This window comes from Pseudopipra pipra, chromosome 28 (assembly GCF_036250125.1).
Source record: "Pseudopipra pipra isolate bDixPip1 chromosome 28, bDixPip1.hap1, whole genome shotgun sequence".
NCBI classification, from domain to species: Eukaryota; Metazoa; Chordata; class Aves; order Passeriformes; family Pipridae; genus Pseudopipra; species Pseudopipra pipra.
Genome location: NC_087576.1, coordinates 2,850,317 through 2,869,059, shown reverse-complemented (window position 1 = coordinate 2,869,059; position 18,743 = coordinate 2,850,317). Strand labels below are relative to the sequence as shown.

Genomic DNA, 18,743 nt, shown 5'->3' with positions numbered 1-18,743 from the left:
ATTATCCTTAATGTCCCTTCCAGCCCAAATCCATGATTCTGTGATTCCATCCAGCTCCCAGCACAGCCAGTGCCTCCCCCAGGGATCACAGCTGATTCCATGTGTGCATCCCACACACACATCCCAGGGGCTCCTTCCCCACAGGTGACTTCAGACATTCTGGCAGAAGGCTGTGGGCAGGGAAGCTCCCAGAGATCCCTCAGAGGATGCACCAAGGTTTGGAACAAACATCCCAGAGGAGCAGGAGGTGGAGCTGAGAGCTCTGCACACAGGATGGAGCTCCCCAGGCCCCTCTCTCAGTGCCACCAGCCCCAGGCTGGGGTGACAGCAGATAAACACTCTGGCTGTGATAACCAGGGGCTGAGGACACTCAAGAGTCTCCACTCACAGCAGGGATTTCACAAATGCCAAAGTTATTTTTGTGCTCTTTGGTTGCCTTTAAAAGGGGATTTCTGCTCTGTTAAGAAGTGTTTCTGAGCGACAGGACGAGCAGAAAAGCAGCCCTGTGACACAGGCAAAGCACAGAATGAATATTCACCCTTTCTTAATTCACAGAATGTTTCTCCTCAAGACTATGGAGTAATTTCTAATATATTCTGGCCTGTTAAATTAACTTGCCTCTTAAAATTACTCAGGACAGCTTACACCAATTATAACTGAATATACTACAAAAAAAGATGCCCCTGAATTACTTACTCCAGAGGGTGTTCACCTACACAGCACTGAAAAACCTGCACAACACAACAGGCTGTGTATTAATTCACATAACAAACCTCCAATCAGCACAGATTTTAAAAGGGTGCTTAATTTGGGTATCTGTTCATTCAAAGAATAATTCATTTTTACTTCAAGTTGTACTTACTTGAACCATAACCTTGAAGTCATTACCTAATGAGTTTTATTTAAAAAAATAAATTACAATACTAAAATGAAAACCTACCTGCTTCTGCTTCTATTTATTCATTTTTATTATTCTTTTTGTCCTGTGCTCAACACAGGTGATTCTTGAGTCCTTGCAACTAATGTGCTTGGTAATTATTTATTTCCCAGTTCCTGCTGGCAGCCCCCACATCCAGAATGTACCTACCCCAAATCCACACTAACACCAGGCTGAACCTCAGCAGACCCCACCTCAGATCTGTCCAGGGTTTGTTTGTGTTCCCAAGTAGTACAGAGCTATTTATGGAAAAATCTCAGCTGGAATCCCAGCCAGAATTTCAATAGGCTGCACGGCCCAGAGCAGCCAGGGGTTGGTGTTCTGTTTGCAAATAACAATATATTTGGAAATAACATACTGGGCCATTGTTTGGCAGGGAGAGAACAGAAGCCTTCAGGCAATGCCTTTCTTGTCACTGAGAAAGCTGCAGAGCACTGGAATAGCTGCATTTTCTTGCTGAAGCCATTCCAAAACATACCCAGCAAGGTAAAAATTAGTAGGTGCATTAGAGAAAAACATAATGCTTTTTGTAATTAGAATTCTGTGACTTGGAGTGCATTTGTGTTGTAGATTTAAAGAAAAAAAAAACAACCAAAAGACACCAACTCCTAGAAACTCCCCTGCTGTTTGAGCCTCTTCTCACACATTCCCTGAGCAAAGCTTTTATTTCGGGCTCAAAAAGCTCAGGCCAAACATTTCCAGGCTTTTAATCTCGGTGTGGAGAATGCAGGAGGCTGCTGTGCCTCGACAATGTGTGAAGTGGCTCCTTCTAAGCGAGGCAAAGGCAGGGAGAAATCCCTCTCCCCGGCCATGAAGGCGGGCAGGGAGGGCAGCAGGGAGGGCAGGGCACTCCCCAGCTGAATTTTGGGCAGCTTGCCGGGAGCACAGAGCCTGTGAAGGTCACAAGTACAGCTGAAGTTTCCAGCAGAGATAAATACACAGTTCTATTAAGTGACTGTGGAAGAAAAATCTCTGATTACTCCCCTTGCTATGGTCACTCACTCAGCAGTTCATTTTAATACCTAATGCATCTTTAGTGGCTCTTGGAGCCTTAAAGAACTGTCTTCCCTTTACCAATTGCCTTTTCTTCTTTTTTTTTCTGGCCCCAGCATACATGCCTCAGCTTCTTAAAAAAAAAAATCATTATTAAACAGAGGCCAATTTTAATTTCTGGCCTGGACTTTGAGATTCCTGACACTCACTTCTCTGAATGATGCAAAATGGAATCTTGACAACTCTAAGGCAGACACCTCTTAAAATTATATATATAGTCTACTAATCTGAGCAAAATACCAACTTTTATTTTTAAGTGACTTATTTTAAATCTCTCACCACCTCTATTTATAGATTAGGGCCTTTTCTTTGGATTTTGGAAGCGTTGTATAACAGCTGAAAACAAGATAGAGAGCATTAAGTAGTATTACTGCCCTGCAAGGATCTCAAAGATCCTTAAAAACCATCAAAAGCTTTGGAATTACATCTTAGGAAACAGGCACACTAGTCCTAGACAGGGAAAATAAAGGAGGGAGAGGTTAAAATGTTATTCCCAGGCTTGGGATGAGCTTCCTCGGGTCACAGGGAGGAAAAGCATTCACAGGCTGCAGGGAGCCCACGAGCTCATGTGCAGAATATCCCAGGGATTTGGTTTTGTTTCAAATGCTCTTTGTCTTCCCTCTGAGGCATCTGAGCCCCGGGAGACAGGAGCTGTGTCCTGCTGCAGGAGCACAGTCCTGCTGCTTCCAGGAGTGGGCTGCCACTTCCAGAGGGGGCTGCAGGAGAATGGAAGACCCTGGATAGTTCTTTAACACATACACGCAAAAGGAAAGCAAAATTCAGCTTTCCAAACAAATAAAACCAAATCAAAACAATGACATGGAGCTGTGAGAAGAACAGACTGAGAAAAGGCAGAAGGATGATAGAGAAAGTCTTAAACCTTGGGGCAAAATGCCATTCCTGCCAGTTCCACGTTCCTTTAAAGCAGATTATAAATGTGTTACCTCTACACACAGTGCCATTTTCTCACTGCTGGACTGTGCCATGGACAAGTCTGGGGGCTTCAACTTCAACTGCTGTTTGTTCATCTGGATCTATGAGGACAAATGTCCTCAAAGGTGGATCTGAACCCACTGGCAGCAGAGTTTCCCTTGTGCAAGGCAGCCCATGAACAAGCACATCCCAGCTGAGCCATGGCAAGGCTCACAACTGCTCACAGTTCCACAGCCCTGTAATTTTCTTTTGGGTCAGTTCTCCAATATTTCTATATATTATTCCCTACACAGCACACCAAGACCAGTACCTGGGAATGTAATTCCATTGGAAAATAATCCAGGAACTCTCAAACAAGTGTCTTTGAGAACCATTATATATTTATGAGAGCCAAAGCTAAAGCTTTATTTCAGTCTGTAGTTCTTTTCTGCTGGACCAATTTACTTTACAGTTCTAAGTTATTTTAAAATAAAATAAGACCTTCAGATTACATTTATAAGCCCTGTACTCAAACTCACACAGGTCACAGTTTCTCAAAACATCATTTAACAATAGCACCAAGACCAGCTGAAATCACTGCTTTTAAGAATCAAAGAATGGTCACTGAAATACTTTTTATATTCATCAGGGGAAAAAAAGAGGAAAATACAGTTACTGGCATTCAACAGGCAAGAATATATTAGAAATTACTCTGTATTTAAATAAGCAACTCTAAAATGAAGTCTCAATTACCTTCACTGTTCCTGAATATATGCAATTATCTTTTCTCAGGTTCTCAAAACCACAGTGCCAAGTGTGTGTGTTTGGAGATCACATTATTCCCAAAGCATTAATTTAAGGACTGCAATTGAAAAATGCAAAAAGAGAAACATTTCCACACCAAATGCATTCTATATACCCGGGAAACCAATCTTCCTCACAATACAACTCTTCTAAACCCTCTTTTCCTGACCCTAAAATTTTCCTCCCAAATTAGATGCAAGCAGAGCTGCCTCGGGGCTGTAACATGTGACCTAAATATGCTGCTTTTCTTCACGGGGTTCTCACTTGGGGATCACTGAGAGGAAAATACACTGGGAGAAAGAATGGCTGACCAAAGGAATAACTTCTCCTCCAGTGCTCAACAAAAGAGTGAGAACTCAGGAGAGGGAAGGGAGCAGCTTCCAGCCACTTCTGTTCCTGCCACTGGATCAGTCGTGCACAGAAGCCTCAAATAATTGTGGTCAGGAACATCAGCTCCCCCCACAGCAGTATCTGATGGGGGTACTTCGTTTTAGAGGCAAATTAATGACCCCAAAGCTTCCAGTCACTGCAGAGAATGAGGCAAGAGCACCCTCCTGTACCCCCACACTGCCCAGAGCAATGGCCCAACACAGGGCTGGCTGGGAAGCACCAGAGTGAGAACCAGGACATCCAACCAAGGAAATCCTGCTACAAAAATCACTAACACGTGCACACACACAAGGTATCAGATCATTAACAAGGTATTAATACTTTAACTCTGAAGGTAAGACTCATTTTTAGGCTTCCCCCATTTTCCAAGGCATAAAAGAATGACCATGTCCTTTCTATTCCCAGTTTACTGACACACTGACCCTACAAAAGCAGTATTTAGCTGGTGCATGTTGGGAGAGCATAAATGAGCTGTAATTAAATATGTTCCATTCAAGTTTAAAACCTAGAAAAGTGACCTGACATGGTTATTTTGACTGCGAGACCTTCTTGAAAGAGATTATTCTAAATTGGTTTGGATCAATAAATACTTCCTGCATTTATCTCCTTTCAATCTCATTGGAACACGGTAACTTGTTGTCTCTGTTCACATTCACAACCTACACATGTACCTAAGCCAAGGCTTTTCATTCCTTTCAACCACTTCTTTTAAAAGTGCAGACCTCAGTTTCACGTGATGACTGAACACTGAACTTGTTCTGCTAAACTTTTCACTCCCCACTAAAAATGCTGCAGACTCAGTTATGGCACTGCATGGCAATGCTACAGAGCACTGAAAACAGGCAAAAACGCCTGAAAACCACCCCTGAGGCAGATATTAAAACATCTTATATAATGCAGTTACTTTGGGAGCACAGTGGTGCCCACAGATGAAGGAACAAACTGGAGCTTTACCGTGGTACCCCCAGTAATTGGTGTTTTTGCTGCAAGAGGCACTGCTCACAGCAGATTTAATTGCAGGCACACTTAAACAGCAGCTAAAACAAAGGCAGCCTAATTTCACAGTGTTTAATGCAAGACAATACACATTAGTTTAGGTGAAGACCAAACCCCAAACAAGGGATCCATTTTTCAAATCATATTAAGGCTGATAAGACACGATAAGAGAAGATTATCATTTGTCAGATTAGCTTTTAAAGTGCTTTGCAGTAAAGCAATCAGCAATAATCCATCTCCCATTTAAGTGGTATTATTTTCTACAACAACTTCAAAGACACTCCACTGTGTTGATATTAACAGGCTGGTTTTACTAACAGAGCTACTAAACACTAAGCAAACCTCATTTCTGCCTGTGTGGACAGAGCAGAAAAACCTCTCCGTGAGCACTAAAAAAATCTGTCATTTCGAATAATACTGTTACCATAACAGTATTTTATTGCTGGCCTTCAGATACATACTTTGAACATGCACTATCTCCAGCAGCAAAGGTTTAAAGTCCTTTTCAGCAGCTGATTTTACCATTTGTAGCAGCACAGCACGCAGAGATCAGGGGGGCTTGCAGTGACTGTACAGAAAGTCCTATAAAGACACCAACCCTCTTCCAGAGCTCCCTGTGTCCCTTGGAGCCACTTGCTCACCCTCCACACTCTGCTGGCGTAGAGAATCACACCAGGGTTCGACTCAGCCAAAAAATAATCCGGTCAAAAAGCACAATATTGGGGATTTTTCAGCCGGCTCAGCTTCCCAGACAAGTTCCTTGTGCAGTGACGTGCACGCCCCGTGCCAGCAGAGTGGGAAGGAGTGCCTCTTTAAGCAGAAATGCTGCCAAACATGTAGCTGTGGCCTAAATAGGCAAGTCAGGAGAGAAGAGAAAGAAGAGGGGAAAAAAAAAAAGGCAGGCAGACAGTGGAGGCAGGAAGAGGCAGCTCCTCACTCTTCCCCCAGCACTGCAGCCACTGCGAGTCTGGGCTTCAGTTCAGCTCTTCCAACACACACTGGGTGAAGCTGCAGCTACCACAGAAACCTTGCCTGGGGCAGAAATGCCCCCACCAGCACCATTTAGGTTGCACCTCTAAAATTAAAAGCCAGGAAGGGCCCCAAAGCTGCTGCAGAGCTGTAACCCCCCAGCACTGCTGCTGAGAGCGAGCTGCACTCCTCTGAGCTGGGCAGGAGCACTGGGACACCGGGTTTTCAACACAGAGCCCTCGCTCCTCTGTCCAACTCATTTTAAATTTCAGACAGAGATTCCAAGAACAGCAAAGCCTCACAGAATAACCAGAACAACACTGGGCAGCTTGACTGACAAGCTGAAGTGCCCCAACTACCAAAGCCATTCCGGAGAGAGGACTGAATTACTTCTGGGGAGCTGAGCAGCCCCGGACTATTTCTCTGTTTGTTAAATGCTCTTTGTTTTGGGGCACTTCACACTCCAGTCAATCCAGAGCAGCAGTTCCTAGAACACAGTAGCCTATTTCTCTCTCTAGATACAGACAGTCATTCTACAAACAGCTGAAGAGAAAAGAGCTCAAAACCAGAAGTAGACTCAAAACCAGAAGTAGACTCAGGAATACAGAACAGGACTATAACCAGGGGTCTTTTTATTCATCTGCAGCCTATTTCAAACTACCTCTTGAAACCAAACTTATTACTAGTCCTTGCTCCTTGTACCTGATGCTACAGAACATTACCACAGCCCTCAAAACCCCAAATTAGCTTCCCTCCCACAACTATATCCCAATCTTTCCTCAGCAATATTATCACAACCTCACGCTGTCACTCCTCTGAGAATTTTTCATCCTCTCCCATTCCATCAATCTCCACTAAAATAAAGCCCAGATTGTAGTAAATTGCCTTTTTTTACAGCACTCCTCATTCCTGGCTTCAGTTTTCCTTACTCAGAGAGAACACTTTTCATGCACTGAGGACAAACTACCATTGCTGAAGCAACAAGTTCCCATTCCTGCTCTGCAATTTTGAAGTCTGTCAAATATAAATATCAAACTGCACTTGACAGATGTAACACACTGAGAAGCAAACACTGAAAGCATTCCTGAACAAGGGATTTGGCCTGGTTTGGCTCAAAAACAGGGAACATGAAGCAAGTCCCAGGTTATTAACAAAGCAGCACAGAATGGTTAAGCATCAGACTTCAAAATTAAGGCAGTAACCAGCACCCACAGCAAATATTCAGGGTCTTCTTTCAGAGACATTTTGGGCATAAAATAGTTAAACAACTTGTGAAAGATGACCAGGGATTACTCAGGTTTAAAGCTTAGAACTTAAGTTCCTGGCTCCCAGCCTTGGCCCTGGACTATCAGACTTTTACATATCTTTGAATTACACCTGAAAGAACATTTAGATACAGCAGCTTGACTCTCTTCCTTCTGCCAAGCAATTAAACAAATGTGACTTAATTTGTTCTGAAATACAAACTCACTCCATTAAGCAAGTGTCTAGTTTAGAGACAGTTTAAACTCACAATCCTTAGTTGTTCCCAACTGCAGTTGCTACTGTGCCACATCCTGGAGAGCAGCACAAGAGTAAAACCAACAAAACTGCTGCTGAAAATCTTTGTAATTCTTTGCTGTAATCATTCCCATAAAGGAAACTTGGACTAAGAAAACAGTGAAGTACTTCTGGACAATTAAGTCTTCCTTGCACTGTAACTGTGATGGCACAAAAGAAAGAAATCTGTGTATTAAAGACACTTCTGATAAACTGATTATTGAACTTATCACCAACAATCACTCCGTGTTCTCCACTGGAGAAGTCCTGTCTGACCCTGAGCACATGGAACAAGCTGAACACAGATACATTGTAGGACTGGGCTTCAGCAAGACAAATATGAAATTAAAAAGGGAGGAAAATGATTTCAGAAACAGAGGCAGCACAAACTCCAACCTTTGCCCTCCTACAATGGGCTGTTAAATCACAAAAAGGCAAACTCCTGCCACCAGTCAAAATTAAGGACCCCAGTTATAACGAAGCTGGCACTGAGATTTCAATTTATAACCTGATTTCTGTGCTTAACTGTGACCTGACAGAGCCAGGCCACAGCTGAGAGCTGAGGATAAATTCCACACATAGCAAGGGAAGAGAGGCTGGTTCTGCTCCTCACATTCATACTCCTCATCAGAAAAGCTGTGCCACAGCAGTGACCCAGGCAGGCCCCAGACAGGGCTCCATTGCCATCCTTCCCCAAGCTTTAGTTACAGTTTGTCCTCCTTTCCCTTAGGTGTCACATCCATCCATCACAAAGGGCTGGGAAAGCCAGAAAATTAAAAACTCTGTATCAGAGTTCATGTTTCAGCCACCAAAGCCATCAAATATTGACTTTGTAACAGCCAACCACTCTGGCCTAAGTATCCCCAGAATTACAGGTTAGCCATGTGATGTGAAGGCTGCAGGTCAGAGCTGACCTTAAATACCCCAGGAGTTACACAGCAGCATTCTTGACAAGCTTTTACAGTTGCTGCCACTCTCACTGGATTAAAAGTGTTACTCTGCAAAATGTTATTCCCCATTGGCCTGTTTTACAGACAACACCATGGAGAAACCACTGGCTTTGCATCCTACTGACTAATGCCATGAAATATTGCAGTTTTCCTGGTTAACTCTGCCTTTAGCTTAGTTTAAGCCACTCTCCAGTGTAAATGTTGCAACACTGATTTCCCGAGGGGAAGGGAACAGAAAGCGAAACTCCCGTTTCTTTTGGGTTTGTTTTCAGCCAAGTTTCAGCTCAGGTTTGTTTTCAGTGAAGTTACAGCATTCTGGGGTTTAAAACTTGAGCTCCAAAGCCATTCCAAACCCCAGAACTACACACCCTGGTGCTCCCATACCCAAATTGGTACCGTCCTCACCACAGACACGACTGGAGTGCAGACCTGTTCAGTGGCAGACCACAGTGGTTAAACAGTCATTAGAGTTTGAGACACACAGATTTCCTTCAGCTTTCACCCCGGGGATGCCACAAGAAAGGCAGGGAGGGAAAAGAGGTCCTCAGTCTGTCCTTGGATCCACCATCAACTCAGGTATTCCAAAGGAGCAGAAGCTGCTGCTCCAATTTGTACAAGAACACACACGGCTCTGTGTCATAAAAGTGAACCCTAAAGCCAGAAATACAGCCAATAAAAGGAAAAATGCATTGTGGACCCTTCCAACAGACACTAAGAAGCATAACAACTCAAAAGAGCTGCTTTCAACAACTTCCAGGGTGGATTGTGGGAGCCAAATCCACAGGAAGAGGAGAGAATGTCAACAAATTAATCACAACCAAATATAACACCAATAATACAACAATACTTGGGATCTCTCTCTAGGTCAGCCTGAGAAGGTCTTGCAGTTTATTAAGGTTTGTATCTTAAGGCTCATCCTAAGCCAGGTATGATGACAACAAAACAAAACTGCTCTTTGGGTCACAAACTCCCAAGGCTACATGGGGCATAAAATCCAAAGTGGCCCTTCTCCCCAGGGTTTGGAAACCAAGCTGCCTCCTGCCTGCCACTGAAGCTCCTGAATTCCTTCCCAGGCCTCCCTGAACCCCACCCTGTGACTCCAGCAGTCCCAGAGCAGCTCCCAACCTGTCAGGAGGCACAAGGCTGGCGAGGCCCCTTTCGTAACAACAAGTGCAACCCTCCAGAAGAGTTCAGGAAGTTCAGGACAGGCTGTTTCCTCACTTCTGCATTCCCTGGGAAAGCCACTTCTCTGTACACAACTTCACTGCTGTTACATGCATGTCAACATGGCTATTTTAACAAAGAATTACATGCAAGCTCCTGCCACACAACCACAACTTCTTCAATATTCGTATTTAATTAAGGATTTAGTTTGAGATGTAAATAAAAACAAAGGTTACAGAATTTAAAGTCTGACAAGAAAAAAACTACACCACATTTAAGAGTAGTTTTGAGTTCAAGGTTTAAAAACTACTTCCTGAAGGATTTAAAATTAAATTGGGAATTGTTACAGCTTTCTTGTTTCCAAAAAAGCCATCTTTCATCTTGCAAACGACAGCAGCCTTTGACAGTGCATTGTTTGCCACATGCTGCAACTCATAAATAAAAACAAGGCACTCATGTTTATACTGGTCTTTTTTTTTGGCCTTTGGAAGCTAATTTGAACCACATGTCAAATGGGGAAATAATGGAAACTGTAGTTACTGCTTTTCTAAATATAACATTAATCTCACTTGTAAGTCAGAGCATCCAAGATATGTAAAAAAAGAAAAAAAAACAACCAGGAATTACATAAGTGACAAGGCCAACTGCTTGCAAAAGAAACATTTTAACTCCTGATCTTACGGGCTGCCTGGTGCAAACAAGACTTTGTGGCCACAGAAATTCCGAAGTCAGAGGGACTTCCCTCAAAAGAAAGGGGACAGCACAGAGAAAAGGACCATTCCTCTGACACTCCCAAATCCAAGGAAAAGCAAATAACCAGCACAGTTTTTGCAGGGACAGTCAGAGGCAGCCATCTTAGTGGAAGATGACACTTGTCACTGCCAGCTCCAAAAAGTTTTAGGCAATCTCCAGTATAATTTCAAACTCAAACCTGCTCTTTCTGCAATAGGTAAGCACACAAGAATATTCAGATTTATTCCTCTTCTGGTTAATAGAGGCTGGAAAGATTGGGAAAATTACTTTATCTAGTACTTAGATCTTCAAAGAGAACAATTATTAATTAATTCTCACAACACCTCCCTGTGGAATGCGAGTATCACATTCCCCATTTTGCAGATTAGGAAAAAAAACACAAACCAAGAGCTGAGTGGCAGAAAAATCTTAACAATCCTGGAACAGAATTCCAGCAAAAATAGTTAGGAAGCCTGAACTTTTTTTACAAGTGTGCAGAACAGGACTCTCAAAGCACAGTTTAATCCTGACTGTGGGTATGGGAATGCAGATTAAGTGTCTGTTTGCTTTGCTCAAGCCGAATACAGCAGCACTGGGGTATTTTACTGACTGCACCCCTATGCTGAACTACTGCTGAAGTAGTTAAAAAGTCAGAAAACAGCAGAAAACATCGCTCTTACCTTCTGCTACATCATCATCTACAGCGCCTTTCACCTGAGAAAAACACCACTGAATGTCATTTCCTCCTCCAGCTCCTGAAAAATAAAACCAGAAAGGAACAATTGAAGAGCCGAGCCCCCCCAGCAGCCCCGGCACACAATGGTTGCAGAGCACATTTGGGAGCCTGAGCACGCCCACTTCCTCAGCAGAGCCCAGGCACAATCACAACCACCCTCCCCACCTTTTTCCTCTGGATATTGTTTTTGTCAGCCTTCAATGCAAGGTTTTTGTGGAAAACAGGGAAGCACAAGCAGTGTGAAAGCTCCTCTCACCAAAAGCTCGCTGGGCGGAGAACCATCAACTCTGAATTTAAAACGCACGGATTTCAGAGGAACCCTCTTCCTACTTTAGCAGAACCCTCTAAACACACACACACACACACACACACACATACACGACTTTAAATATAAACCAAACAACTTGAAATATAAATTATCAGAGCTGTACGTTTTCGGAAAACTCCAACCTCCCCCGAGCACACGATTCATTTCCTCCTCTCACTGAACCTCCACGCTAAAGGCTAAAGAAAAAGAATTTTACCACAGTTTTAGAGTCTCTTCGCAGAGGTAACGAAAGCAATTAGCAGCCTGGGAAAAACAATAATTAAAAAAAAAAAAAAAAGAAAAAAAAAAGGCAGCAAATCCGAGCAGAAAAGCAAACAAGCAATCGGATGGGAACAAGTTCTACTACCATAGAAAACGGATCGGAGAGAAAACTTCAGGAACATTACTGCCTCGGCGGAAGGCAGTGATTCATTTGAACCCTGCCACCAAAACACACACCAGAATCACCACCCATTTCTTTTGCATTTCGTTCTGAGCAAATCACTGCAGGGCTGAGGACATACAGGAAGAAACAGAAATGGGCTTGTCTCGCTCGGCTGTTTTTTTTTTTTTTTTCTGCCCTTTTTTTTTTTCCTTCTTCCCCCACCCGAAAGCCACTGTCAAAATGGAACTTTTCCTGCACACAACTCGAACCGGCTGAGCAACAGATGGCATTTCCACATTAATCCAGAGCTCTGGGAGGGCTTTGGGGATAACAAAGAATACAGGAGAGACTTCTTCCTAAGTTCAGAGGGGGGGGAAAAAAAGAAGTAAACGAGAAGGAAATCAGAAGCCCAAAAATAATCTTTCCAGAAAAGACCAAGTCTCTCAGAATGAGAAGTGCTGGAATAGAAGGTGCAGTTTGCATTTTTTTTGCTTGCCTTAAATTCTTCCCTGAAGGATTACAGGTGCATAACCCGAGAAGGTGAAGGTAAGTAACAGCATCAATTTATGCAGGAAATGGCAAAACGCCTTTTTTTTTTTCTTTTAGCTCTACAATTCCCCCCAAAAAATCCTACAAGCCCATTTCCTTTCCTCCCCCCCAACCTCTTCATTTGTCATTCAGCAGCTGGCACCATGGAAGCACTTAAAGGGGACAGCTTGGAAGGAAAAAAAAATCACTGCTCCTGCTACTTCAGGCTGAAATTCTCTTTTCCATACAATTTACTTGAACCAAGTTGGCACTTCCCCCCCTCCCCGAGACTAAATCGGCAAGAGGAGGGTGGAGCATGTGCATATGGTGTAGGGGGAAAAGGCAAAGCACAAACCTCCCAGAGCCTCCCATGCTCTGCTCCTCCACATGCCAAGCGCTGAAAAGACAATTCATGTGCAGAGGAGGGGGACGAATATATCTCCAAACGAAGGAATCGCGAGGAAAAAGTAAAAGAGGGAAGAAATACCTCCTGCATCCACACTTCTAGCTACCAACAGCACTTTGGGGATGCAAAATGGGGAGCGAGCACGGGAAGGAATGAGGAAAAAAAAACAACACCACGGGAAACCTGTGTTACTTAATTACACCCTGTACCCAATTTTAGTCGCGTTTGCAGATGCTCAGAGGGTGCGACTGTCCCTGGCCACCGCCTGCACCTGAAAGCTCCCCGTGCACAGCCCTGAAAACTGGGGAATAAACCCCAACAGCAGCCCCAAAGCCCGGAGGGGGAAACTCCTTACAGGAGCGTGTAGTGACAGGGCACGGGGGAACGGGTTCGAATGGAAAGGGGGCAGGGTTCGGTGGGATACGGGGGAGGAATTCTGCCCCGTGAGGGCGGGCAGGCCCTGGCACGGGTCGCCCAGCGGAGCTGGGGCTGCCCTGGATCCCTGGAAGTGTCCAAGGCCAGGCTGGAGCGAGCTGGGCTGGTGGAAGGTGTCCCTGCCCACGGCGGGGGACTGGAGGTGCTTTCAGGTCCCTTCCAACCCAAACCATTCCAGTGACTCCGCGCACAGACCCACCCTGCCCGCGAGCTCCTCAACTCCAAAAAACACACCGCTTCCCCCTCCCACCTTGCTCCTTCCATGCCTTTTTTTTCTTTTTCTCCCCCTCTCCGCCAGACGGGAGGGGTGGGTGGGAGCAAAAGCACGAATTCCCAGAAGGGAGCATTATTAAAAAAAAAAAAAAAAAAAGAAGAAGAAACCAGCAGGAAGGCGCAGGCAGGAACGGGAGAGGAGGGAGGCAGCGGGGCGAGCCCCCCCGAGCCATGGGGGGCCGGGCTGCCCTTACCTGCCATGTTGTGCTGGCGATAGCGGCGGCGGCGGGGCCGGGCGGCGCGGGCGGTGCCGGCGGGGCGGGCGGCGCGGGGCGGGCGGCGGCGGCGGGCGGCGATGGCGGCGGATGGAGGAGGAGGAGGCGGAGGAGGAGGAGGAGGAGGCGGCGGCGGCGGCGCGGCCGCGGCGGGGCTGGGGCGGCCCCGCTCCGGCCCCCCCGGCGAGGAGCGTCCAAAATGGCGCCGGCCGAGCTCCGGGTGACGTCAGCGCAGGGCGGGAACCGGGCCGCCCTCATGAGGGAGGGCGGCGCCGCCATGGCCCCCCGACCGCCCCCTCCCGACCGCCCCTCATGGCGGCGGGGCCGCCCCTCGCAGCGCCGGTGCTCGCCAGCCGCCCCTCCGCGCTCACGTGTCCGGGAGCCGCTGCCCGGGGGAGCCGCTGAGTTCCGGGGAGCCCTGTCCCCCCGGGTGCACCACCCTTCACGGAGTACCCCGGCCTGGAAGGGACCCATCGGGAGCACGGAACATTCCGACTTGGGGCTGGATGATCCTTGTGGGTCCCTCCCAACTCCTGGCCCTGTACAAGACAACGCAAAGAGTCCCCCCCAGTCCTCAAATCTCAGCACCTGAAAACACTGTCCAGTACTCCCTGATCTCTAGGATTATGGAATATCCTCAGCTGGAAGGGACTCACAAGGATCATCCAGTCCCTACTCCTGGCCCTGCATGGGACGATGCCAAAAGTCTTCCCTCGTCCCAGCCTCTGAGAATACCATCCAAGCACTCCCTGACCTCCAGAATCATGGAATATCCTAAGCTGGAAGGGACCCATCAGGATCACAGAACGTTCTCATTTGGGAGAGACACACAAGGATCATCCAGTCCCAACTCCTGGCCCCGCACAGGACAACTCCAAAAGTCCCTCCAGTCCCCAAATCTCAACACCTGAGAACACTGCCCGAGCACTCCCTGACCTCCAGGATTACGGAATATCCTGAGCTGGAAGGGACCCACAGGGATCATCCAGTGCAACTGCTGGCCCTGCCAGACACCCCAACAATCCCACCCCGTCCCTGAGGGTGTTGTCCAAACGCTCCTTGAGCTCTGGCAGCTTTGGGGCCATGACCAGTTCCCTTGGGAACCTGTTCCAGCTCAGCCATCCTCTGGATGAAACACCTTTTCCCGATACATCGTATCACTCAAGTATCTCCCCTTCGTGTCCTTCAGGGCATCTTCCCCTCGCTTGTCCTTTGCTTTCGGGATTTTTTTCCCCCCTTCCTCGCTCCCTCCTCCTGCCGTCCCCTCGTGCAGCAGTAGCCACAGAACCTGTTTGCTGCACATTTTCCACCCCCTTGGATGCTTTCCACGGCGTCCGAGGCTCGGGCTCTGATTTCACTCTGTTCTCATTGCTATTCCCTGCATACACCAGCCGTGCTCCTGAGCCATTTTTAGCCTCCATCCACCTTTCACACTGACAGCCAGCAAGATCCACAAAGAAAGGCTTCCAGCCGAGCCCAGCTTGGCACAGCTCCCGCTGGCTCGGGAAGGATGGAGGCTCCTTTTTAGCTCGCCGGGTCCCAGTTACAGTCTCAGCTGTACTTAAACTACAGGACTCGGATAATTGATTCAGTACAATCTATTTAAGATCTTGTGAAAGTCATCAGTTTTCCTGCACAGATGTTTGTGCAAACGTTTTCTTTCTTCTCGGGCTGGGTAGAGCTTGCTAATCCAGATTTCACTTGGAGATTCATGAGCTCATCCTGCAAACCCAGCACTGCCGCAAACTCCTTGGAACGAGCCTCCCAAGCCCTCACGTACGCCAATTTTGCATTTCCAGCTCAAAACACCTAAGAGGCTGCTTTTCTAAATGAGAGACCATTGAATTGCTGGTCAAGTCCGGCACAAAACACAGAGCTGTGGGAACTGGGCACTGCTAAAAACACAAACACGCTGCCAGGCTCCCACCAGAAACCCACAACTGGCCCAAATTACAGGCTGCTTTGGAAAAACGCTGATTTGTCACTACATCCCTGATAAAAAAAATGGCACACACAGATGAAATCAAACTTGGAAACAACAATAACGTTTGAAAAAGCACTGACATACGTGGGGTGTTCTTAAGGGCTGTAACTCACCTAAGTTTGGGAATCTCTGGAACCAAGTGTTTTGTTTAGTCTGTTTTGAGAACGATCCAAAAATCTAAAAAACAAACATACTGCAAGTTTGAAAACAGTCACAGTGAAAACAAACTGGTTTTGAATCACTACAGCACTGAGGGCCTCGACACCCAGGGCCGTGTTCCCCAGAGCTCAAAACCAAATTCACTCAATTCTACGAATTTCTGGCCATGTTTAGTTGAGACCAAATTCAGAATGAAAGCTGGCATTGTTCCTTTTAGAATTCCTTAAAAACATTCTCTTCAACCTAAACAGAGTTCTTCTGCAACTGTTTAGCAGGAAATTTTGCACGTTTAGTCCAATTCATCCATTGCCTTCTGTATAATTCCTGCAGAATTTGCCCTCATAGGAGAATGAGCACTGGTTCAAGAACTTTTCTTGCTAAAAAAAAAAATAAAAAAGGCAGAGACCTGCAATTAGCTCTGTAATATAAATTAATGAAGCTTTAGTACATACCTTATAATTAAAATAAAATCCCTCTTAGAAAAGATTTAATATCATGGTACCAGGACGATGGATCATGACTGCAACGTTTCAGGTTTTTGTTGTGAACTAACTGAGCTGCAGAATATAATGGAGTCTAATAAATAAATAACATTAAATCACAGGCCTGGTAATTAGTAAAACATCTCAGGAACCACAGCCTTCGCTTGGGTGTTCACTTGCTCGTTAATTCAGACAACACAGGTATTCACACCAGTATGAATGGTTGGTGTAAATTAGGCAGAGGGTGTTTTGCAGCTCTGATTCAAAGTTTGTCAGCACACACTTTGATTTTACTGGAGTTCCAGCATTTGCTCAGGTGCTCTGGGGGGATAGTAACTGTATTATGTTAAATTTATACACAACCACCCACAGCACAAAGCTTTAATGAGCATTTATCTACTCCAATCATGCTGCAGTTACTAATCCTTACTCTACACACAGACCCCTTCAGCTCAGACTAAAGACCTCCAGGAAATGGGAGGGACTTACAGGAACAAGGACCCACAAAAAAGCATTTCTGGTTGTATTTGTTGTAAAATTTGTCAGTGGACTACACACAGAGGGGTCAGTTCACAGCAGTCTAAATCGTGAGCTGTGGAAGTTAGAAAAGCCTAAAAACCAAAATGTAAAATGGGAGTGGCAGCCAATAAAAATATACATTAATGTCAAAGGACTTATCAAACAACTAAGGCTCCAAAGAAGAACTTTATCAGCAACTCATTTTGTGTCTGCTTTAGTTTCCCAGTAATTTGACCTGTTAGACAAGACTATAATGAATTATAACAATTCGGTTTAGAAATAAAGGGAGCAATTATCACCAAAATTATCGCTGGAATTTAGTCAGAGCTGAGCCATCTGAGGTCACATGCAGGTTAACATCAGGGCAATGTAATTCCCTGCAGCAGTCCCTTCATTCTAGCCAGCTTCAAGTGTCTCAGTAAGAGCTTTCTATGGCATTTTGGCACAGAATTTCACAGAATAGCAGCCTTAACTCCTGGGAAGTGTTTGTTAATATTCACCCCCTGTTCCCCCCCTCCTAATTTCACATAAACAGCCATTATCCAAACAGGTTCCACCTGCAAAGCCCCAGCTGCCAGTGGCCAGAGATCTTCAGCTAAAGCCAAGGTTTAAACAAAGGTTTAAACATCTCCAGTTCCTGCCTCACTATCCTAAACTTGAACACTATAAAGATATTTATTGTGCCCTGTTCCACGAGGGCAGTTCCAAAGTCACGGGGGTTTGTTTTTCTGGAAAGGGAAAAATGAAAGTTTCTTGCAGTTCCCAGCATCTGCACTGTTGGGGAAATTGTGGAGTGGTTTGGGTTGGAAGAGACCTTAAAGATCATTGAATTCTGCTGCCATGGGCAGGGACACACAGCATGAAAAATCACCCTCCCTGATCAATCACTGGGCAGTTTAATTGAAGTGTTATCAATGATAAAAAGCAGAAGAGGATGACATGCAACTTTTAGTTCGCTTTACAGGTGCCAGTCATTTCCAGAGAGCCATTTCCCAAAGAAAACAACCTAAAAAAGTTACTACCCAATGGTTCTGGAACCCAGTGCCCCAAACTACCCATGGCTGAGCAAACCTGGGCAATGGAAGTTCACTAATCCTGGTAAACAAGCAGCTTGTGTCATCCCAAAAGTGTAAAGTTCATTGGATTAAAGCTCTGCTGTTACAAGGGGAAGCCTCAGCATTATTTTTTTTTTTTCATAAATTATTAAGGCTTTTTTTCTTAACTTTAGCCTTGTGCAAGCAAACAGAAGAGCTAATTAGGCTTGGAAAGAATTTTGTGTGTTCATTAAAGCAGTAGTTTGCAAGACAGGTTTAAAACCAGCTTCAAATTTGATTTGTTTAGAGCAGGTCTAAATTAGAGTGATTGAAGCCACAGCTTGCAATGTATTGGTTTAATGGATTATTTAGGTGCAATTTGTAGAGGGTTCATGCACCTGAGTTTTATTTTAAAGCATGTGCAAAAATGCAGGGAAAGATAAAGGGAAAATGAGGCTTCTGGAAAAGAAGAAGAAAGGTCTTGTAGGTAGTCAGGAAGCACCTGTTTGGAGGGAGGGAAACAAGTATTTTTCAACTAGGAGGGGTTGTTCAGGAGGGCAGGAGTGTCCCAGTATTCTGGGATTAAAAACTAAGAGGAGAGGAATAGCTTGAGACTCATAGAAAAATCACATTCTTATTATTTTGCTGTCTTTTTTTTTTTTTTTTTTCCTAACTGTAGTTGCTTCTATGAAAGGATGAGCCCAAGCAAAAAGTAAGAAAACTGTTATGGGAAATTTAATAATCCCATTGAAACTAAAACTGCAGCCACAGGAGAAGATAGAAGGTTCACAAAGCAGAGGTTTAACCCTTCCTGAAATGTAGTGGCTACAATTA

General features: G+C 45.2%; 1 protein-coding gene across 2 annotated transcripts in view; it reads right to left on the bottom strand.

Annotated features, from left to right (window-relative positions):
* Positions 1–13,953, bottom strand: part of PPP2R2A (protein phosphatase 2 regulatory subunit Balpha) — a 38,959-nt gene extending 25,006 nt beyond the window's left edge. The window contains exons 1-2 of one of the 2 annotated variants that reach the window (XM_064638090.1): positions 13,711–13,953; positions 11,127–11,201 (exon numbers count right to left, since the gene is read on the bottom strand). In XM_064638090.1, the coding sequence (XP_064494160.1) occupies positions 11,127–11,201; positions 13,711–13,717 (82 nt within the window). In that variant the 5' untranslated portion in view covers positions 13,718–13,953. Of the gene's footprint in view, positions 1–11,126; positions 11,202–11,856; positions 11,911–13,710 lie in introns of those variants that run through there. The other variant, XM_064638091.1, reaches the window with a different exon arrangement.
* Positions 13,954–18,743: the final 4,790 nt, after the last annotated feature.